We start from the raw sequence: 24,780 nt of genomic DNA on the forward strand, positions 1-24,780 counted from the left end.
CTTTATCATTGCCTCCCTATTAGGCTGAAATAATGTGACTTCCCTAAGGTTACCCAGTGGGTTTTCATGGTTGAATGAGGATTTGAAACTTGGTCTTCTGCAGTCCTAGTTCAAAATTCAGAGCATTGCAAGCTGACTCAGACATGTGTATATGTATATATCTATAATATTATATTAAAGATAGAAACTTTTATTGCTCCCCTCACTGCCACAGATGTGGAAGAGTTTCATAGATGTTATAGGTATAACACAATCTACACATTCCTTTGTAACATGCTGCATAAAATATATGTGTCTTGAATATGTTTCTCATTGCTCTCTCTTGGTCTTATGAATGGATTAATGTGCATGCTTATTTATTAGCTGGCCTGCCAAAATCTTAGCAGAAATACATATATACACAACTAGGATAAATTTGTTGCAGCAAGGTAGATGTCGGGCTTAGAGCAACGAAGATCTTGTTCATTAAATGTGGCCCAGTGGGCAATACGTGGCAGCCGGTATCATCAAGACACCATCCATTTACTGATTCATTAATGAGAAGCACTTTTGAAGCTTTCCTTGGTAACTGCACAGTGTAGAGTTGAGTGTAGCAGCCGCAGAGCCTGCTATTAGAAAGTGCATGCGCTGACAATACTGTCTGAGCTGCAGGAGCAGCTGTCTCACACTGCTCCTTTATCTGGAAGAACTATTCTGTTAAATTAACAGCTGGAGATAGGATATAAAGTCTGGATGAAAGGGAACTTTTTTAGGTCTGCTGAGCAGCGGGTTGACATTCCAGGTGTCAAAGGGAAAGATCTGGGAGGTTGGGAAGTTGAGGAAAATGTACATCACACCAAAGATGCCAACTAAAAGATGCTTAAATCTGCATGGGCCTTGAATATAGTTTGAGGTATTTTAATGGCCATTAAGGCAGTTGGCATATCTCAGGAAGCAATGCTTAGATGTGAAAGCCTTCACTTCTGTTAGAGGTGGCTTTCAAGTTGCATTCCCAAAATTTAAATTGTAGGCATTTATTAAATGGATCCTGTGATGCTCTTCAACTCCATACAGATTTCTATACTGATTGAAAGGTCCGAGATACTGTTACTGTTCTTTCTTATTTTAATCTGGTTTAAAATAAACTGACATGGGATGCTGGTATAAAAAGTCTCTGTGCTGGGAGCAGTCAGAAAATATTTTGGGATAAACAAAATGTTTATAGATCTCCATAATAGAATCAGAAAGAACAGGAATAAAATCTGTAACTTTCTGTTCTTTGTAAAATCAGTCTGGATATACTGCCATTTTAACAAAGAGTAGTACAGACGGGAGGCTAGAAGTCGCCCCCGTAAGCCCCAGGTCTGTGCTGCAGCATCTGCATGCTGCAGCACAGACGCACTCTCCAAAAGGAGCCGCTCTAGGATGGGGCCACAGCCTTGTGACGTAAGAATGGCGATAGTAGGGTTTGGTGCATATCGACACTGAGCGCTATTGAACCCTAATATCACCGCTAATGGCTCGTCTGTACCGGGCCAAAGTAACTCTTAGAGTTTTTCTTGTTCCTACTTAGGGTCACTTTTGTGAAATAGCATTTGGTCATAATTGCGACTTAGTTGTTTTGCATTTTTGCAGGTTGACTGTGGGATGTAATATGTAGTATAAAATTTGATATCTTGAAAATGTTCTTTCAGTTTTTTAAAAAAATAAATAAATCTGAAGTTCCTTTGTTGTATAAGTGTGTAGAACAATGCGTGATGAAAGCCAAGGAATATATTTCACATTTGGTAGGGGAGGAGAGGAAGAAGGAGATTCAGAATACTGTTCATAGATTTGCTTCTCAATATATGCAAGGGTAAACTGTGAAAGACTGTATTTTCAGGGTATTTAACTTAGAGTATTTAGGGTATTTAACTTGAGAGCCAGTGTAGTGTAGTTGTTTGAGTTTTGGTCTGTGACTCTGGAGACCAGAGTTCGAATCCCCACTTGGTGATGGAAACCTACTGAGTGACTCTGGCCAAGCCACACACACACACTCAGCCTTGCAAGGGAGGCAAAGGCAACCCTCCCCCGATCAAACCTTGTAAAGATTCACCTAAAACAGCAACAAACTTTGTATTTCCAAAGATTTATTGCACATGAGATGTGGATTTATTGCACATAAAATGTGGAAAGGAGGACTGGATTGGAAGCATGTTGTCTCCTTTCCACCTCTAGTGTTCTTGTTATCTAGAAATTGGGGCCAAACTAGACATGACCTTATGCATTTTGTGTGGCTTTGCCTAGTTTGCTTTTAAAGGAAAACAACTAATTCATGGTTTGGGATGGGGAGGATCCATTTGGGGAGTTGGACTCTAACGTTTGCTTTACCTGGTCCCTATTCAAACATGGTGGGGAGAGATCCTGCAAAGCCACTTAACTGTTCACAGCTTGTGACCGTGGGATAGCAATAGCAAGTAAATTTCTATACCAATTATCACTGCACTTAAGCACTCCCTAAGTGGTTTACAATGTGTAAACTAATTGCCCCCAACACACTGAGTACTCATTTTAGCGACCTTGGAAGTATGCAAGCCTGAGTCAAGCTTGAGCCCTTGGCTGGTATTGAACTCGCAACCTTGCGGTTTGTGAGTGAGTGGCTGCAGTACAGGCAAAATAAAATAAAACATCAACAAAATACACAAAGTAATGGTACCTTTATTGGGCCAATCAAAGATCTTAAAGATCATACAGAAGGGGGGGAGACAATATTAGATCCACAGACTCACATTTTATCTTAAGTTGTTATTTTTCTTGTCATTTAAGATGGTCTGAAGTGAAATCAATGCAGGCGAAAGCCGCTTCCCTCTTTGGCTATGTGAGAACTGGGGAAACAGAGCAGTAAAATCTGGATAATCAAACATCAATTCCATTAGCAACAGAAAAGTAACTGAAAAGTTACTTTTACTCAAGGAGAGTTGTTTTTCTCTTGTTTTGTTTCCCAGTGGAGCTTAGAAAGTTTAAATGATGTATTTTGTGATGTTTCAGTTGTAGCAATAAAGGTATCACTTTTGTGGATTTTGGAATTTGCTGTATTTGTAATATTAGGTACAGTTTCTAGTTACATTATATGTTTTCACTTATTCAGCTGGTATAGAAATGCAACTTGCAGACACATACTAAGCATTTTTTTTACTCAGAGATAAATCACACTTTCTCACTGGAACTTACTTTCTAGTTATTTTTAACTTTTGTATGCTTTTTAATGATTTTAGATGGTTTATAATTTAGTGTTTTAAGTGATGGTTTTAAACTATGTTTCAATTTTTATTGTTAGGTTGTAGTTTATCCCCCCCCCCCCCCCGCTCCCCGGTATGATTTTTAACATTTTTTCCTGATGAAGTCAGTGGTGCTTCGAAAGCTTGCAACATGTATAATGTGCATTTTGGTTGGCCCAATAACGATACTACTGTTTTGTGGGTTTGGGGTTTTATTGTAGTTTGCTACATGGCCAACACAGCTACCCCTGGATATGTTTTCTGAATCTGACAAGTGATTGTCATATGATATAAAACATGCTTTACTCATCCACCTCATCATTGCGCCACCACACACACAAAACACAAGAGAGCAGCACAAGATGCAGCACAAGATGGCATTTTAACCATGTGATATTACTTCTCATTATGGAAATAACTAAAAAGGACTGAGTATCCCTTATAACACTACAGCCAGAAGGTAATATAGTTATACTTTTGTTACTGGGTAAAGGAAATGAGGAAATTAATAACTAGCTACTAGTAATTTGTAATTAGTTACCACCAAACTGAAAGCAAATTTGAGCTTAACAGAGCACAGTCTTATCTGTCATAGCTGTCTTTATTTTCTCTGGGTTTTCTGCATTTGCTCAAGCTGAGGTTCATTGATAAAAGTGTCAAGGTACATTTGTGGGGCCTTTCTTTGACGAAGTTTCTTTTAGTTTCCAAAATTCTTAAAACTCCTCAGGTATAGTAGAAGGTCATAATCTGAACTATTCAGGCAGTTCTGATTGAACAATCACTCACACTCCATCCATTTCTTAAAATAGAAAGCAGCTAAACATTTCAAACCAGTTGACAGGTTAGCCAGATTAGCCTTGTCTTTGTCTTCCAATTGGAAAAGCAGTTTGTATGTCAGATCAGAGTGAGTGCAGGAAGAAAATCACTCCCAGAGCCTTTTCTTTGGATCCTGTCTGTCTGTACTCCACTAATCAGTTAGGAAGTCTCTTGCATCTCTTAAGGTTGAGAAGAGTAAAGCAAAAAGCTCTTTTTCACCATCTCAGAAGTTTCTGCTAATTGAAACACATACTCTATCTTAAACAGTTCCACTCAGGGACCCCAGAACAAGTGGAGTGGAGGATTAAGACTGGCAGGCAGGTTACTATTTTTGTTGCGTATATGCATGTATATTTTTACAGTAAAAATACAGAATATACCCTAAATATACCAGGTCCCTTATGGTCTTGGAACCTCAGCAGAGCCAGTCCTAGTTAATTCTTGGTGAATTACCAGATCCTCTAGACTATATTTTAGAGGAAGAGTTGGCCAAACCACCTCTGAGTATTCCTTGTCTAAGAAAACCCTATGAAATTTATAGCGTCATCATAAGTCACCAACAGCTTGATACACACACACAAAAACACAGAATGCAGTGAAGAAGAATGCTACCAGCAAAAGTACTTATCAATGTGACTGCTGTGAAGACAGTGACAAAATAATAAATGAGGTTTTATAAAATTGCTTAAAGCATAAAATGAATAAACAGGGATGCCCCCCCCCATGCTTACATAGACTCTGTTCAAAAAAATGCAAAGGTGGTTATAAACTAGGGCACCTCTGATTGGTAGGTCCTAAGAAGCTTAATTGCATAGGAGACTTGGTGGTCCTGATCCTTGGTGCCTGATCATTTTGAGGGTCTCAGCCACCTACACTACTCTGGGGGACTCAAGCCCCCTTACTCCCTCCCCCCATGTTTTGGGGTCCATAGTTCAGCTCCAGTTTTAAGTTAACCAGGAGAACTGAGGCCATGGGTATAGATCTACTTCTTGCTTGCTGAAGTCTTCCTCTCTTTCTACTGCCTTCCGCCTTTCCTAGCACCACCCTCTTTTCAAATGATTCTTTTTTCCTCATGATGTGGCCAAAGCATGACCACTTTGCTTGACCTCAGTTTAGTTATCTTGGCTTCCAGAGAGTATTCAGGCTTGATCTGTTCTTAGAACCCATCTGTTTGTCTTCTTGGCCATCCTCTGTATCCTCGGTACTTTTCTCCAGTATTACATCTCAGATTAGTTGATTTTCTTCCTATTGTCCCCCCCCCCCCCACTGTCTAGCTTTCACATCCATACATGGCTTGGGCTGTCCTCACTTTAGTGTTCAGACTTATGTCTTCACACTTTATGATCTTGTTCAGTTCTTTCATAGCTGCCCTTCCCAATCCTAGTCTTTCTCTGATTTCTTGACTGCAGCCTCCATTCAGTTCAGTATTTGCACAAAAGTATGGGAACTCTTTGACTATTCAATTTTCTTGTTGTCTAGGATGAATTCTTGTAGATCATCTGTGGTCATTACTTTTGGATTTTTTTAAATGTTCAGCATTGATCCAACCTTGGTACTTGCTTTCTTGACCTTCTTCAATAATTACAGTGTCATTTCCAACAATACATTTTCCTCTGTGCCTTATTATTTGGTGCAGTATGGACTAGCCAGCACTGCACCATAAAAATCACTTTTTTTTTTTTGTATACCTCTCTATTTCCCCCCCCCTTTTTTTTTTGCTACTTCATCATTTTTTGAGAAATTGATTCCTAGAAGCAGAATAAAATATCCAGATGTGCAAATATATGCAAATATATGTAGATTCGGTGTTTTCTTGGCACAGAATTTAGACTTCTCTTTGGCACTGATGACACCCTTGCTATAATCTGAGAAGAGCATAGTTTAAAATTGGACTTGCAGTCCTCTGCACTCATCTGGCATAGCAGGACACATATGGCAAAGGGAGGAACATTGCTTTGCAGTACCCATCGCTTCATGTTTCAATGACTATGTAAGCATGAGCAAAAAAAGCTTTGCAGCCGTAGCCAAATTAGCTTCCTCTGCCAGCAAAGAACAGATGGAAGTACTGAGACAATGGAGTGGAAGAGATTAAAGATTAAAGATTTTTTCCCTCCTGCTTGAAGTGTGTGTGTGTTGCAGAGAGAAGCAAAATTAATAAAAAGGGTGGTAACTATAGAGACCGTACAGTATCATCTCCTAGTGAAAAATATTTAACATTTTTTGTACAACCTTGACCCCTTTTAAGGTAGATTTCTTGAAACTTTAAAAATGTTAAATCTTTGTAGCTGGCTCTGTAAGATGCATTCCTAATCAATGGTTTAATATTTAATGTTATGTTCATGATACTGTTGTTGACATTAAATTCCTAATGCTGTCTTGTTTTAAATCTAGTGACAAAAACAAAAAATAATGATCACAGATCACTTCCATAAATTAAAAGTTGATGATGCATATAAAATTATTAAAAATACCTTTTTAATAAATCAAAGTGAAAATTGTAGCCAAGAAATCAGAAGAAGAATTTGAAAGGGCAGTTATGAAAGAACTAGATGAGATTCTCAAGCATAAAGATGTATAACTAAATACCAAAGTCACAGTCACCCATGCCATAGTACTTTTATGTGTATGAGTGTGAAAGCTGAACTATAAAGAAAGACGACAGGAAGAAAATCAGCTCATTTGAAATGTGGTTCTGGAGGAGAGTTCTGTGGATACAATGGACTGCCCAAAAGATAAATAAATGGTCCAAGAGTGAATAAAGCAACTCTCATAAAATGATTAAACGGCAGCTATCATAATTCTGACACAGCATGAGACAACATGACTTGTTGGAAAAGATTACAATGCTCAGTAAAATGGAAGACAGTAAGAAAAGAGGAAGACTACATTGCAGATATATTGACTCAATCAAGGTAGGCATGGCCCAGAGCATTCTTGGAGGCCTCTCATTCATAGGGTTGCAATAAGTCAAAGCAGCTTGGTGGCAAACAGCAACGATAGCTGCTCACATACCTACATTAATGTATCTAATTCTGTAATCCAGTTCCACATCTGGTGGGATCCAATTCTCTGTAAATTATGATTTTTGTGAAGACGTATTTTATTTGCCTGACCTGTATATTGCCACTCAATGTTATTGGGTGGCACCTGAGTTGTAATGATGAAGAAGAAGAGGGAGAAGAAATAAATCTCTTTTGACTTTTTCTTTATAACTCACATAATGATATAAAGCACTCACATGGCTTCATTATCTTTATAAAATAAAAGCAGCATATTTTTATGTCCATTTTCACAGAATCATAGATTTGGAAGAGACCTCAAGGACCATCAAGTCCAAACCCCTACCATTCAGGAATACACGTTTTTATTTTATTTTAATTTTTAATTTAATTTTAATTTTTAATTTTATTTTAAAGCAGCTGACAATTTCTGAATCTCTCTCTCTCCTTCTGTCCTTTAATAAATAAGTTTGACACATTGACTAGAATTCTGTTGATAACCCCAAACAGCCTATTGAATCAATTGTAGATTAGTAAATCAACATTTATTTAAATTCCATTAATTCAATTGGTCTACCAATAGGATTGGGATCATAGACAAATGCTGAAATGTAGGCAAATGGCTTTTAACATGTCTACAAGATTATGTATGTACATGTATAGCTTTATATCTTCTGGCTGCCAACCCATGCCCTGTGCAACTCTCAACATGAGGCAGAATACCTATCCCAAATTATGTGGAAGATTCCCAGTGGCCTATATCCAGTTGTTAGTCTCATATTGTGTCAGTGACTGAATAGTAAGTCAATTTGTCAATGGTAAATCCCATTGAATCTATGGGTCTACTCTTGTTGGAACTAGCAATTGTATTTGGCTTCTATCATTTGTTGCTGTACTGTATATCCATTCTCTCGGTGGGAGAATCTTATTGGATATACCCCATACAACTATGTCTGTATGCATTTATCATTTTAGTTATCTATTTGGGACAGCTTCCAAGCTGCAACTATTGTTCAGGTTTGTCACCGTACACTTTTTGGAAATGGTTTTTAGCAGATGCCTGAAAATAATTAAAAACCATGCTTCTGAATTCTCTGTCAAATCTTCAGATTATCCAGCCTGGAGAATATGTGTACATTTAAAAAATGTTTTTATATTGGTTCAGTTGCCTACTATTGAAAGGCCTATCTCTGGCACATTGCTGCCATCTAGTGAGAGAATATTCATAATGTAACATTTTTGGCTTACTGTGCAATAACAATTGTCTATGTCAACAGTTATTTTTTTGTGAAGTCAAAGACTTTCATGGCCAGCATCCATAGTTTTTTGTGGGTGTTTCGGGCTATGAGATCATGTTCTAGAGGAGTTTATTCCTACCCAACTGCTGTGCTTCTCAGATAAATCAGTTTCCACTTTAAGCATAACATTAATGTTTGTATACATATACATAACAAATCCCCAATAATATGATCAGGCATAAAATCATTTAGTACCAATATTGCTGGATTGTGAAAAAATGAGACATCCTATATATATAGTTACTGTACAGCTTTCATGACTGTTTACACTACCTTTATTCTCTTTTCTGGTTATCTTTTAAGCACTGGATGCATCTTGGGTGTAGGACTTGTTCTCTCACTGATGTGTCACAGCAACCTAACAGACTCCCAAGATCACATCTCTGGTACCTTGCGTAAACTTTGCAACTACTTGGATGATGCAGAAGACCAAAGCAGAACCTTCCAGGAAGTAAGAAAGTGGTGGTATTTAGTTCTCTTGAACTTATTTTTCATCCATTGTCTTTTCCAAGTTGAATGAGTCTGAACTGTATTTTTCTTCGCAAAAATTAACTGATTCAATTATTTAATACGTTTCTCTTCTTGGTTACCCAGATTCTTGCCTATGCAATTTCCTGTGTCAGCATTTCCACTTTTAGCGTTAAGATCATTGAAGCTGTGGAGGCCGAAGAGATCATGAACAAATTGCAGAAATTAACAGAAGCTAATCAGCAGGTTGTATCTAACGCATGCAATCCTTTCTGCTTGTTTTCCCAAAGCTACTGTAATATTATGTTTTGCCATAATATTTTATGGTGCTTAAGTGCCTTCAACCTGACTCCCATCTTATGGAGACTTTGTCATAGAATTTTCTTTGTAGGCTTTATTCAGAAGAGGTTTGTCATTGGCTTCCTCTTAGACTGCATCTGGACTACAGAAACAATCCAGTTCGACACCACATTAACTGCCTTGGCTCTATTCTATGGAATTATGGAATTTATAGTTTTTGTGGTACCAGAACGCTCTGACAGAGAAGGTTAAATATCTCACAACAGTACAGTTCCTAGAATTCCATAGTGCTAAGCCACAGCAGTTAAACTGATGTCAAACTGGATTATTTCTGCAGTCCAGATGCAGGCAAAGGGCATGAAGCAGACTGGCATGAAGGAGCTCCAGTCCTAATTGGGCCGGGAGAGGGTTATTGTCCAAAGCTACCCAGTTGAATTCCATGGTTGAAAAGTGATTCCAGCCCTAGTCTCCTGCTGTTCTAGTCCAACACTCAGATCACTACACTACTCAGATTTAAGCATAATATAAAGATTTGTGGAGCTTGAAATTCTATACTTAATTAGTAGGGGATTGTTTTCTTATCCTAAAGCTGAAAATATGGTTACACTGGTCTTTCTAAATTATGGTTTGCCTTTTCTTTTTCTGTTGCAGACAGCTGGCTTTGCTTTGGCACTGGGGAATGTCGTTCATGGGCTATCTGTGTCTGGTCATGGTAAAGCAGAAGACCTTGGTAACAGGCTGTTTCCGGCCTGGATGAAAATTGTACTTGCAGAGGTACAGCATTGTGCATTTTATTAACAATTGAGATTTGATTTGATTGAGAATCATGTGAGGATAGTGTGCACCATTTTTGGCTTATTATTATTATCCACTGGCTTTAAAAAGTGACAGGTAGATTATTTCTCTTAAACATTTTAAGAGAAATAATCTACCTGTCACTTTTTAAAGCCAGTAGATAATGTAAGGCAACCTTTCCCATGTTGGCTGGAGGCAATGGGAGTTGTAGCCAAACACACCTGGAAGATATCAGTTTGGGAAGACTATCATCTGGTCATCAGATATTTCTGGCCTGCTGACCTTTTGCTCTTAATTTGGTTGTTTTCAGTTCACGTGGAGTACTACTTTTAGGAAGCACTGGACATAACTTTGTCTACCAAATTTCTCCTGTGATTTTCCTACCTGAATATCCAGATTATTTATGTCAGTATTCTGTCACACACATTCAGTTGCTCTGTTTAAATGAAGGGAGCATCTTAGAGCACACTCTTATAGTTTTACATTGTAGGGAAAAGACTGGTTGTGTGTCATTTATTTTTATTTTTTAATTGAACAACCTCATGATCTTGGGAATAAGGAAATATAACTTTTGTATAAAGTCATTATTGGAGACTAGAGCTTGTAAGGAGAATTAATGTATTGTCTGTAATTTGCTAGCATTATTAGCAAAGTTTTAAGAAAATATTATTTTAGTTGTTAAAACATTGATAACATCAGTTTTTAGTTATATTTAATATTTCCTGTAACTTTAATCTGTTAGTTGCAGTCACCAGTAATTTGAAATGATTTTTAAAAACTTAATTATCTAGAAAATTAATTTCATTAACTATTCACTTAACATTTTTTTCTCTCGATAATGGCATCTTTCTTTAATGACTCAATGTTAATAATTGAATCATTAAATGTTCAGTGTTTTAGTGCTAGCACTAGTTTCCAAAGGTAAGCCTACTTCTTAATGACGCCTGAAAACCAGAGCGTGCAAAAGTTAGCTTTTGGACACCCACCCCCAGAATTCTGAGACTTCTGATCACTCAAAAAGTAACTTGTCCAAAGTCTATGTTGCAAAAGGCTTTGGAATTGGCAGATTATTTTTTTTATTCTGCTTCCAACCCTGAGTAGTTATACCTTTTAATTTTAAGAAGGTAACATTGTGAAATATTAGTTTCTTTCTTTAACAACACAGTTAGAATGAACTCAGTGTTAAGTTCTTTGAACTTTGAAATCACCCCATAAACCTGTCCTGTCGGTGCCTGATATTTCTGCTTTTGCAGTTCAGATCTTACTGAATTATTCTTTCATGTCTGAGCTAAGATTGCATGAATACAAATGAGAATCTCACAGTGGTTTTGTATTTTTCAATAGGATTCACTAAATTTGTTAAATTGTAGAGGGTGGTCATTTTATATGTGTGTTTCTCTTACAACCCATTAAAAACCTATTAATCGGTTAAACTATTGAATAATTTTGAAGAAGACAATGACATTTTTCCTTTTCCTTTTTTCCCCCTTTTTTTTTAGAGTATTTAAGACACAGGCAGTACCATCTTAAAAGAGGCATTCCCTCCTGTATGTGATTGGATTGTGCTGCTCTGGTCAGATAGAACAGTGCTGCTTTGATAAATTGTAAATTGATGTCTCTCCAATCTTGCTGTCCTCCAGCAGTGGAGAGAATGTGGCCCTCCAAATGTTGCTGAAATCCTCTCCCATCAGCCTTTTAAAAGCATAGCTAATGGTGAGGGATCATAGATATTGTATGCCATAACATCTGGAGGACTCCATATTCTTCATCCTGCTCTGTTCCATAATGTTTGCAGACTTGGCAGTACTGCAAGGCTGTGTTTGCAATCTGATTCATATTATGCTTTTCTCTCATAGCAGGACCTAAAACAAGTGGAAGAATGGTCTCATACAAACAGATGAAGTAGTTTTTACTTCACTTTCCTACAATTTGCTGATCCTTCCCTAACCCTCCAACCATAGCTGCATTTCATTTTAACACTGTGCAAGGGAAGACTATGTATGCACTTGTGTGTAATGTCTTAATTTGGACTTGCGAGAATGAGATAGACCCATATGTGCTTGCTTATTTTACAAGGTGAAGTTAACATATTTGATTCCAGCACCGGGAATCCTCTTATAGGTATGTTGGTAGAAGAGTCTTTGGGCTAATCTTGGAATTGATTGGTACTATTACCTACCAATGTACACAGTATTCTCTTATGTTTCTTTTGTTTCAATTTTAGGGAGCCCCTACAATGCAACGCCTTGCAGCAGTCAATGGGCTGGTCTCTGTGGTAGGTTCTGAAAGAGCAATGCTACAGGTAAAGACTGAACTCTGTCAAATAATTTCAATCTGAAATTTCTTTTAAAAAAAGCTTTGATAGTACATGTTGCTTCATTAGAATTGCTGGAATCCTGTTATTATTTCCCCTAGCATGTTTTCACAGAAAAAAATACTTTGCTTAGTACAATGCTTATCATGATTCTTAGGTATGTGCATATTTACATTACATGTAATGTTTATATTACTTTGATTATATAATATGTATATTACATAGTTGTGCCATTATGGCTGGACTACTAAGACTATATGTAACAGCACATACAGTATATAGTAATAGAAGGGGCTCTATTCTCTGATGCATCCTTTCAGTAATGGCTCACCAAATCTTCTGTGCTGTTTTCCCCCAATGAATGAGAAGGAGCCATTTACTTATGTGGAAATTCCAGTTTGGTTCTTTCCTGATTTCACATCCATTAAGAATCAAGCCTTTCTGTATAGGATCATTTCCCTTGGTTGGTACTAGATAGTGATGGAATGTTGAGAGCTGGCTTTCACCTGGAAGGTGAACGGATTAAGCAGGTCACTTTGTATTTGTACCTAGGGTTACTCTTCTCAAATACAGGGAAATGGACAAACCACTTTAGTAGGAATAAACAGAGAACTATAGCGAATTCCAGTGTGCTTTATAAATTGATAAGTTATAACCACCCTACAAGTGTATCCCCTATCTTAAAAGTACAGTATACAAAGTTAAAATCTTGCCCATTTTATCATATGGTGCTGAATTATGGGGTCACTTAAAAGTTCCCACTTTGGAACAGGATCAGAGCTGCTTCTTAAAAAGAATCCTTGGAACAGAGAAGAACACTCCAGCCCAAGCAGTAAGAGCAGAACTTGGGACCTATTCAATTCAGGGCCAGGTGTTGATAAAAGCATTTAATTACTGGCTTAAGATCTCCAAAATGGACTCAAGAAAACTCCCTAAACTCTGCATAAAACAACAACTAGCTATTGGGCATTCTAATTTTTGGATTAGTCAACTATCCCTAATTTTGTTTCAACTAGTTTTTTCACCCGCCCATTTTCTTTCAGCTGGGCACACAATTCAGGAATCTTTAAAACAAAGGATCTAGGATATCAGTGCGCAATCAGACATAGCATTGTTGGCTGGTTGGAAATCCTTAAATTGGTTAGCTAAAAATAAAACTGTATTTGGCCTAGAAAAATATCTTAGGTTACATCTAACACAGAGCCAGAGAACAGCCTTCACCAGAACTAGATTTGAGCAATTAAACTCAATGGTAAGAACACGATGGTTCCAAAAAATACCTTAACAAGAAAGAGCATGCATTTCTGGTGCTCCTGCCGTCGAGGACATTACACACATCCTATTTGACTGTTGCTTTTATGATAATGAGAGAGCCCACCTTTTGCAACCATTTTTGGCGAGATTGACCTATTGGGATCCTACTATCAAATTGTCCTATTTCCTTTCTGGTGAGAATTTACATCTAGTGTGCTGTGTAACAAATTTTATTGTAAATGCTACTCGACAGAGAGATCAATTTATCATACAAAACGGGGTTCCATGCCACAGTGATGAGTTCATTTAAACATTTCCAACTATCCCTTTCCTCCTTCCCACTCTGTTTTAGATTGTTGTAGACTGTAGTTTGTTTTACATAATTTGTTTTATTTAACTTTTACTTGTATTTGTTTTAACTTTTTAGTTAATTTTTATACGAGTTTTTAGGCGTGATCAGTTTTTTATCCTTATATGTATTTGGACATTCTAACATTTAGATTTTGTATTATGTATTTTGTACTTTGTCTTCTATTGATATGGTGAGCTGGCTAATCAATAAAATTTGTTGTTGTACTGCAAGACCTTCTAGTGTTCTGAGATTTTCAGGTTATTATAGGGTTATATATATTTAATTAGTGAAAACTCAAGCAGTCTAATAGAATATGATACCAAGATATAGGTATTTTGCATCATGTTTCCAATACTTTGAAATTTTGCCCATGTTATTTCTTACATTAAGTGATAAATAGAAATTTTATACTCACACACTCTGTGTGTATGTGTGTGCTTCTTTTTGTTTCTTTGTGTCTCTTATGTTAAGACCTATGGAGAAGAGACCATAATATAGAGACACAAAGCTACCCCTCCCCACACTGATATTTCAAGACAACCTATGACTTTTCAGTTGCTCATCATTTCTGGCTTGGTTCTCTTCTACCATCTGTTCTTTGACAGTTGAAAACTGAGGCTATCCAGTCTTCGCAGTTTCAAAGCAAACTTAATGAAGTCATCAGAACCCTGAGCCAGGTGAGAACCTTCATTGTTTATGGCTTTGCAAACCTAGGGTGGTATAATATGGATTTCTCTAATAGTTGAAGTAATAGCCAGAAAACAGCCAGGAGAGACTGCCTTTCAGGCCTTTTTGCTCTAGTCTGGCATAGCCCTGACCTTCTCTTAAAAGATGCCTTTATAACCATTGGTATATGGCGACAACAGAAAGAATCCCTCTTCCAATTTCCAGTTTTGAAATATTATTATCTCATCACTCAAGTCATCTTTTCAGTAGCTCATTCCCACAAAATATTTCCAGAAATATATAATGGAGGGAACTGCCAGGAGGACTGCTTCTTTATACCCTTTTTATTTCTTTCAAAATGGCTGCCAGGTGATTATATTGTTGTGTAGCACCTCCCAAACACTTTCTGTGGGTGAAGTTCTCCTGTTTGCATGTAGGGTTTCTGGTTTATGTAGATATAGTTCTTCACTCCAAAGAAGAGTGCTCATGGTCCATTCATCTCTTCCACCATCTAAGAACATTTGCCTGCCAAATAAATCTAGTATTAATTATGGTGTAGTAGTTTCAGTATAGGACTTGGATTCTGGAGATTGGGGTTTGATTCCCTGCTTGGCCATGGAAACCCACTGGGTGGCCTTGGGTGAATCACACACTCTCAGCTCCAGAAAAACCCATGATAGGTTTGCCGTAGGATCACTAAATGAGAAAAGATTTGAAGGCACACAACAGCAACAGTAAATTAGTAATGCATATTTAGTTGTCTCAGCTGCTTCAAATGCAGGATACCAAGGCCTAATTATCTAGGCCAAGTGTAGTCAGAATGTAAAAGTCTAGATGTTTTGAATTTTATAATCTCTGAAAGAATTTTGCCCATTCCAATCCATTAACATAAGTGGGATGGATATTATGACTGTGTGTACAATGTGCATATTGGTTTTAGAGAACATAAATTATCTTACTTATTCATAACTTTATGACACTTTACATGCATAATGCAAGTTACATCTTTGGCTGTCATGTGATCCTTACATTTACAGATAATCAGCTTTTCTGGAGTGATTGGCCTTCAAACAAATTCAGCATGGCTTTTGGGACATCTGCATCTCTCCACTGTGTCTGCAACCCATAGTCAGACATCTGGTAATTGTAGCAGAATACTCTATCATGGGTGGTAGCAAAAATGCTAGCAAAAAAGAAATCCAGCAAACTTTTAAATAAAGATTTGATATTTCCAGTAAACACCAACTGACATACTTGTATGTGTGTGTGTGTGGGGGGGGGGGGGGCAGTGGCATTGGCCTAGGTGGGGAACTAGTCATTTGATAGTTGTCGGCACAGCTCCAGATTTCATATCACTACTTCCTTATTCAATCTGTCTGGACAATTATCAGGCATCATTTTGAACTGTAATTTATAGACATCTTGAAGCCATCAGATAATGGTTTCACTGCCTGCCAAGGGCAATGTAAAAATTAATCTAAACTGATGCCGATCCCATAAATGGGTCCGCTTTAAGTGACACTAAGTGACACTAGTATAAAATTTGGATTTACAGTATCATTACTATAATTATTATCCACGTGGCAAGTTTTATGTACATATGGACACACACACAAACTTGAGCAGCAATAGCTAACTACATTAGGGCTGCTTTAAATTTGCTTTCTTCCTCCAGTCAGCATTGCCAGCAATGATGAACAGGAATAAGAACTTCAGTACATGATAACTCTGACTCACATGGTGAAATAATAGGACTGAAATCACTTGAGAACCAGACCAATCCTCATGGCTACAATTCTTTGCTTTTCTGTGCATAAACACACAAGCTTGGTTTATCCAGTCTACCCTCAGAAGCAGCAATGTTACTGATAATGTGAGTCTGTTGGAGAGGGCATGACTAGTGAATTCACCTTCATCCATCACTGAAATGCAGCCAGTGTCCAAAAACACTGACAAGAAGATGGGAGCAGCACTGGGAGGTCAGTGATAGAAAATGGGCTTTGCATGCAGAAGGACCTTAACATCTCCAGATAGGACTGGCAAAGACTCCTGTCTGAAACTCTACTGCCAGATAGTGTAGGCCACTGATGGGCTACTGTGGCCTCCCAGATTTTTTCACCATCAGGTTGCACCAGTCTTAAGCACCGTAGCCAACAGTGAGAGATTATAAAATCTAGAAACCAAAAATATCTGGAGGACCACAGTTACTTACCTTGATGTAGACAGAGTTGAACTCATTGGACCAGTCTTGCTTAGTACATAAGGCATCCCCCTGTGTGAGTTATGCATTTTAATATGACAAGAAGCAAATGATTGACTTGATAGATATTTGATTTCATTTTGTTTTCACAGTTCCTCCAGATTTTAGCTACCTGCCTGAGAAAAGCTTCCTTAGGGCAGCAACTGACTTTATGATTGAAGCTGGAAAGAAAGGTAAACCCTAAACTTTCATGTGGGTTACTTGTTCTGTAAATATGGGTAGGAGAAAAAGTATCCACCCCCCCCCCCCATTATAGTATACTGGTGTTACTTTATGTATGAACATCACAGCTTTTGCATGCCATTTAAAAAACATGGCACAAACCCATTTGGATCATTACACAACTCTTCTGCCAATGACATGTCAATAACATTGCAAGTGTGTGTGTGTATGTGTGTGTGCCTTCAAGTTGTTTCTGACTTATGGTGACCCTAAGGTGAAACTATCATGGGTTTTTCTTGGCAAGATTGTTCAGGGGAGGTTTGCCATTGCCTTCCCCTGAAGCTGAGAGAATGTGACTTGCCCAAGGTCATGCATTGGATTTCATGGCTGAGCAGGGAAACAAACCCTGGTCTCCAGAGTTGTAGTCCAACAGTCAAATCACTAAGCCATGCTGCATGCATGCATGCATATATATATATATATAGAGAGAGAGAGAGAGAGAGAGAGTTAAGATAGAATTGCAGTAACCCTGCACAATATTTTTTCTGTATTTTAGGTCTTTTAGGGTCAGTTTTTTATCTTATCTAAGCAGTGACTCCATGTTTGCCAAGATAATAATGAATTCAGTAGAAGAGGGTGGGTGTTCTTTGGGAGAATCAACAGGAAAGAGAAAACACTTGTGTTGTAGCGGTTACCACGTTAGACTGGAAACCAGGAGCTCTAGCTCCAGTCCCCACTGAACTATAAAATTCAGTGCAGGCCTTAGGTCAGTCACCCCGTATCTGCCTGGCCTAGTTCACAGTGATGTTGTAAGGAGAAGGTGGGGAGCAAGAGAACCATGGACCACACTTTGAGCAAATTGGTGGAAGAGCAGGATATAAACATGACCATCATGTATGTGGTAGAGGATCCCTTTCATCATGCCTCCTACATTTCTTCAGTAATTTCAGTAATTTCTTCAGTTTTCTTACACCCAGATTTCTCTTACAAGAGAAACAGGGGGATGCTTGGGGATTTTTCTTGATATAAGAAAAATACAGTATAAGGAATATTGTAATTAAATGAGATTCCCACTGCATGTATAAATGACACCAAGATGTGAAAAGGGATCTTGTAGTACCTTTGAAACCTAGAGAAAGAAGTAGCATAAACTTTCATAGACTGGTTTCAAATGTTGTATTTGCTGAAGGAGACCCAGTCTGAAAGCTTATGCTATAAAGCCCTAAATGGCTTGGGCCCAGGATACCTAAAGGACCGCCTCTCCCCGTATATTCCGCCTCGCACCCTCAGATCGACTGGGCAGCAGCTACTGAAGGTGCCTGGGGCTAGGTTAGCCTCCACCTCACGGAGGACGTTTTCCACAGCTGCCCCAGCCCTTTGGAATGAGCTGCCCACAGAGCTCCGCTCGTCTACCACCCTGGCCCAATTTAGGAAGGACTTAAAAACCTTCCTATTCCAACAGGCATTCCCCGAATAGATATCCTGCGGGCCTCCCTCCTCTTTTCGTGGCCAAGAGGTTGGGTCATGGGGTTTTTCTTTTGATTTTTTATTGTTGGATTTGAGTTGTATAATTGTATATTGGATATTTTTATTGTATTTTTATTGTAATTTTTATCAAGCTGTATTTTAAAATTGTCTGTTTTTACTGTTGTGAGCCGCCCTGATCGAAGGAAGGGCGGCATACAAATAAAATTTATTATTATTATTATTATTATGCTACAAATTTCTTTCTCTCAGATAGGCCTTTTCTGCACTAGCCAGGATACTCCAGAAGCATGCTCCTGACACACCGTGAGAATGTTACCAATCAGTCTAGGACTCACCAGCATTCATTTACTATCCACACAGTTTTAAAAATCATGAAAAATCTTATAGTATTAATTCTGGTTCTTTTGATGACTCTGCTTATAACATTCAGGTTATATGTCATTTTGTTTTCTGTTTTAGGCCCTGAACAAGTTCTTCCCAACTTGGTAAAGGCAGCTATGGTCCCCATAGCATTAACTGGAGAAAGCTACCAGTATCCACCAGTGAACTGGGCATCAGTTCTTTCACCTCTACTGAGGTTAGATTTTGGTGAGTTAGAAGGCTAATAGTCACCAAACTATTTTCACTACACATTTATTACAAGACTGGGTAACTTGACTTCCAGATGTTGTCAGATTGCACCTCTCATCAGTCACAGCCCATGTGGCCAATAGTCAGGTGGAACAGTCAGTTCATTCCATCAGTATCTGAAGGGCCACCATTGCTACAGTAGATAAAAATTTTATATAGAGATATGGAGCAACTTATTTTAAACATGTTATGCCTCAAGAATGCCTATGTGAAATGGTTCCATAGACACTATGGAGTGTTCAGGGCTAAGCATATCAAGAGATGGCAAAGATCTACAAATACAAGGGTGAGCTTCCCCATATCTTCACTGGCTCTGCATTAGTGCATATATTTTAATCTCTCAGATGTTGATCTGAATCATACACTTCATGGGGCAGCAGATTGAAAAGAATAAGGGACATACAACATCAGGTAAATCTCTCAACGGATGTATATATCAGTGGTGAGCATGGAGTTGGGACATTGCTTCACTGCTGCATGCCCATGGAAAATACAGCTGATTTTATTTGGAGATGTGGGAAATGTCTCCATGTGTCTTAATCCTTCCACCATACCTGAGTTTCTGAACTTGTGTTTACCACATCAAATGGAGAAATACAACCAGAAGGGCAGAGGACAATAAAGAAGTAACAGTTATGAGCATACTTAACCACTTCTTCTTGCACACTACTTCTCCGGCACAATTTAAGAACATAACAGTCGCTATCCTGGGTCAGTTTAAAGACATATTTAAAATTGTATCTATCAGTTGGTCAACCAGTTGCCTGTGGGATGTCTTCCATTCTATCTCATGTATTAGGGAAAAACCAGAGTTTGAAAAAATTACTTTTTTTTATTATAGCTGCCAGAGTGCCCGAGCCAATTTGTCCAGTGGTCATGCCAGCTATGGGCTTCTGGGAATTGTAGTCCAGATAGATAGATAGATAGATAGATAGATAGATAGATAGACAGATAGATTAACTCTGAAGAACCAAGCCCATCCCACTATTGCCCTGAAGCTATATAATCAACATCTGAAATTTAACAGTGATCTTACTTTATAGTTTTTCAAGATTTGTAAGAAATACAGTAACTGTTAATCTGATGTTCAAAATGGGCTTCCTTTGTGGGTCTGTTTGTAATACTATCACAGTATGAATTTTATGCCTCCCTGGGATTTAAAAAGCACTAATGCGATGATGATGATGATGATGATGATGATGATGATGATGATGATGATGATGATGGCGATGAATAGAAGCCTTCATAACCAAAGATCTTCACGCAATTTGAGCTTCTGGTTGGAGCCCTTTGACAAAATAGGTGCTGTTACACTTTGGATAGCCTGAATGCTTCCTTTCTCTATTCATTCTATGAGAAGTTTTCAATGGGTGGGGAGGTGCCATCTCAACAAAAAGACTTTATTGTGTTTCTGGTGCAAAACTGGATGGCCTTTCCACTATACTTTTCAATGCAAAGTTTATAGGGATGCCAAAGAATAGAACTGATCATCATAGATTGGCAGGGTAGGGAATTATACATCCCACTTGGGGCACCCTAAACCTTTGCAGTCTCAGGAACACCTCCCAATCACAAAAACGCCCATGTATTTTAAATCTAAAATGGAAACTCACACATTCACAGCCCTCCAGAAGTAGCAATCCTCCTATATAACAACATGCTTCATATACCTTATTCTGCGTAACATTTCCAAAATCCAGACATGACTTTCCAGTCACTTCAAGTTTCAGGAAGAGGCGTGGGTTCAGCCCACCCCAGTTCTTTGTAGTTGCTCACTCCTGCTGTATGACATAAAGCATTTGTAGCCAATATTGCTTTTTTAAAAATTAATATCAGAAGTTCCTTGTTGTTCCTATCTTATTTTATATCTGTGGTTTTAACTTCTGCTTTCCATGTCTTCTCTTTCAGGAGATGAGATACAGCAGCTCTGCATTAAACTAGCTGTGACCCAGGCCCAGTCATCTCAGAATGCAGCAATGCTTTTGGGGATGTGGGTAGCACCACCTCTAGTATACAGTCTAAGTGTATGTATTATCATTCTGAGAGCTGTAATACGTGGCGTACGTTTTCTCTTTCTGTTGGCACACTTATGGGTCTGCTACAGGCAGTGAATGGGAATCAAATATTTTTTTAAGAAGAGAAGTTATTTGTCCAAATAATAATTTGTTCCTTGGTGGATTTAATCAACAATTATCAGTGTGAGGAAAAGCCTCCCATTTTCTATAGACAAGGCATTTGTTGAGAATTATAAACTAAAACAAACAAACAAAAAATCCTCCATACATCTGGGGTTGTGGGGATGTCACCTAACTCTGTATCTTGTTCCCACCTAACTCCAAGGAAGCTGTTTCTATATTAACCCAGTATCTGCAATCAGTAATGAACTGAATGGAGGAACAAATTGCTCCTGGTCAGTTGAAAGGCAGATTTGGGAATAGGGATTCAGCTTGTGCTGGATGGAATTACACTCTCTGTGAAATCTTAGATTAGCAGTTGGGGTATACTGTATATACTCGGTTATGACTTCATGTATAAGTCGGAGGCAGGTTTTGAGGGAAAAATTATGGATTTTGATTTGATTCATGGATAAGTCGAGGGTAAAAGTTAGGGGCGTGTAAAAAAGTCCTACATGGCATGGGTTCAGACTAACTGAAAGACAAACCTCCTTATATGAACCTGCCTCTTTGGGAGAGGGCTTTTTTTCGGCCATACCACCAGTTTCTCAGGCCCCTCTGGTGAGGCCATGGGAATGAACCTTCTCAGTGATTGCTCCCAGACAGTGAAATTCCCTTCCACAGGAGGTCTGTTTAGTTCCCTCCCTGCTCTTTTTCTATTGGCTGGTCTTTTTATTTAGACAATCCTTTGACTTTTAATCAAATGGTAGTATTGTGCTTAAAAGTAGTGTGGTTAGTGTTTCTACCTCTTTAATTATGTTTCAAATATATTTTAATTATTTTAACCATGTGCCTTTTAATAGAATTGCTTTTTAATTTTTTAAAAAAACCTTTTTAAAATACGATGTTTACCTAAACTTTCAGCTCAAAATTTTGTAAGCCACATTGGGTCCCACTCTGGAAGAAAAGTGGGGTATACATTGAATTGGGGAAAAAAAACCCTGAAAATTTAAATAAATAAATCTTAGATAACATGTGAAATGAAATGAAATTTTTATTACGGTCGATAACCAGCATAAAACAATATAAAAGAGTACAATATTATACAATGCCCAATAGAAAAAAAACAATGCAAATGGCACAGTACAAATACAATAGGAATACAGCTTGGAGGCTATAAATTCAAGTCCCTTATGCCTTATATTTGCTCTTCAGATCCAAGCAAAGAGATACCTTTTCACTTCTTTACCTGTGTGGGTGAAGTATGTTGCAGAAGACAAGCTGCAGGCTTTCACTGAAGTGTTTATGGTGCAGCATTTTGAAGTAAAGAACCAGCCAAAAGATTTGGAGCTTTGCTGGAACATTTTGCAGGGGCTCCACCAAGCCATGAAACTTCCTAGCCCTGCCCAATACAGCTGGAGCTGTCTTTGTAGAGCTGCTGAGAGGATATTTGAGCTTTTGCCAAATGAGATTCGGGTAAGGAAAGTAAATATTTAAAGTACTGGAACTGTTTGGAAATGGTTCCTTTTGGGACTGTAAGAGATGCTGGAGAACCAGGATAGCTAGAGGGGGAAAAACATTGTCCCTGAAAAACAGAGCTGTTCCACTGGATGGGATATTTGAAGCAGAGTTTGCATGTAACATACATAACAAAGTTAAGCTGCAGTGACTAAGGGGAGAGTAATTTAAATCAACATTTCAGAAGGGAAATCAACCTCTTAGATAATGCGCAGTTGGAATATACAGCCTAATCTTGCTTTTATTTCTGCGACAAATAAATGTTGCATTTAGCTTTTATTAAGCTGAGGTTTCACTTTTAGAATATACACTGAACTCATTATATAAAAACTGAAATGCAGAGCAAAAAAAATGAACTATATATTTATTTTCACAACTACACTGGGGAAGTTAGAAATTGTCTATTCATCTTGTATTAGTTAATATGAGCATAGTCCAATTGAACTGTACTGGTAGATTCAGAACAAAGATCCTTTGTAGGGCCTCCTAGCAATTTTCAGTCCTATTGGAGCATACTAAGTGATGAAGAAATGAAGGAGCCAAGAACTTGGATAGCTGATCATGCATAATCTGGTTAGCTAGATGCAAAATAAAGGTGTGGCACCTGCCCCTTTAATCACTGTGTAGAAGAAGGAATTTCCTCTATTCCTTATATATGCTCTACAATTAATTTTTGTCTTCCTGAACAGAATTAAGTTCACTTTCATGCTCCCAACATGCAGACTAGAAGGAAAATATAATGGTTTCATTTTTATTTGCTAAGATTCTTTGCAAAATTATTGAGTCAGACAGGATAATGTGTTTAGACCCAAATTTCCCAAACTTTGACCCCCAGATATTGTTATAATACTAGGCATGTTGGCTGGATTTTCTTTAAGTTGGATGTCCAACATCTGGGGAAAGAGATTGTAAACCAGTGATTTCCACACACAGAGAGGTGTGTGTGTGTGTGTGTTTCTTTTTCTGGAATGAAATTGGAGGGCCCATACAGACAGGCCAAAATAAATCTTCTTCTGGTCACTTTGGAGGTATGCTGTTTAAATGATGCATGTGTCCTAAGAGTCCAGAAGCTGCACCAAAGCCACACTCCATTCCTTAGGACTGGAGCGTGGCTTTGGCATGACTTCCGGACTCTTAGGACACATGTATCATTTAAACAGCATTCCTCCAAAGTGACCAGAAGTAGCTTTATTTTGGCCTGTGTGTGTGAGGCCTGGAGATACACTTGATAATGAAATATAATCTTGTATTTTCCTGACAGATCTCATCTTGCAATTGTCACCAAAATTGTAGAGCCACACTAATATGAAACTCAACATAGTTTAAGCATCACAGATTTATATCAATACTCTTTGTATTAGAACTGCATAAGTACAGATGGAACAACAGAAGTATATAATACTATATTTTTAAATTAAATAATAGGAAAGTATTGTATATGCCATTTTGCAACATACACAGATAAGGGCATGCAGTTCCTACAGACTACTGTGCTTGGTGGTTGGTGATTTCTTCTGGTTCTCTTGTATATTGATATTAATTTCTGGTCACAACATCAACAATAAAACCTTTTTGTGTTAACATAGCACTGAAAAGTCGGGTAGCAGTAAATTTATTTCCTTATTGTTTGAACTATATTGATAGTACTTGGGGCCTATAATCTGTTTGAATGAGTGTTTATTATATCAAAGTTACAAATTTGGATACAATGTTAGGAAATAGAAGTATTAGGATATGAAACTGTAGTATCTGTTTGCTTTACTATACTGTTGTTTTTCATGTAACATTATTGCATTTTATGATTGGTATTCCTGGCTGCTAGCTGTCCTGAGCAGTGAGTAAGCAGCAGAAGAGTAAGATTTACATTCGAAAGAAAGAAAGAAAGAATTTTCATGATATAAAGCATTTGTAGGCTTTCGTTGGTTAATGCCCATTCATTTTTTCTATTCAGCAAAATGAGGTGAAGATGTATATAGAATCAGCAAAATGCCTTTCAGAAATGACAGATACAGAGGTTGATCGAATTGCCCAAGCCTCAAAGGTAATTAATGGCATTCTAGGTATTTCAATCTTTCTTTTCTAGAAATGCAAGATACAATATTTCTTTATA

General features: G+C 37.9%; 1 protein-coding gene across 2 annotated transcripts in view; it reads left to right on the forward strand.

Moving 5' to 3' along the window:
• FOCAD (focadhesin) overlaps positions 1-24,780 on the forward strand; it is a 150,801-nt gene that overhangs the window by 114,158 nt on the left and 11,863 nt on the right. For both annotated transcript variants that reach the window (XM_089487868.1, XM_089487874.1), the window contains exons 29-39: positions 8,653-8,800; positions 8,944-9,063; positions 9,769-9,891; positions 12,137-12,214; positions 14,438-14,509; positions 15,536-15,638; positions 16,851-16,931; positions 18,868-18,996; positions 20,947-21,062; positions 22,368-22,628; positions 24,622-24,711. In XM_089487868.1, coding sequence (XP_089343994.1) covers positions 8,653-8,800; positions 8,944-9,063; positions 9,769-9,891; positions 12,137-12,214; positions 14,438-14,509; positions 15,536-15,638; positions 16,851-16,931; positions 18,868-18,996; positions 20,947-21,062; positions 22,368-22,628; positions 24,622-24,711 — 1,321 coding nt within the window. The remainder of the gene's footprint in view (positions 1-8,652; positions 8,801-8,943; positions 9,064-9,768; positions 9,892-12,136; positions 12,215-14,437; positions 14,510-15,535; positions 15,639-16,850; positions 16,932-18,867; positions 18,997-20,946; positions 21,063-22,367; positions 22,629-24,621; positions 24,712-24,780) is intronic.

This window comes from Sceloporus occidentalis, unplaced genomic scaffold (assembly GCF_023333645.1).
Source record: "Sceloporus occidentalis isolate IW3139 unplaced genomic scaffold, rSceOcc1.0.p SCAF_1, whole genome shotgun sequence".
NCBI classification, from domain to species: domain Eukaryota; kingdom Metazoa; phylum Chordata; class Lepidosauria; order Squamata; family Phrynosomatidae; genus Sceloporus; species Sceloporus occidentalis.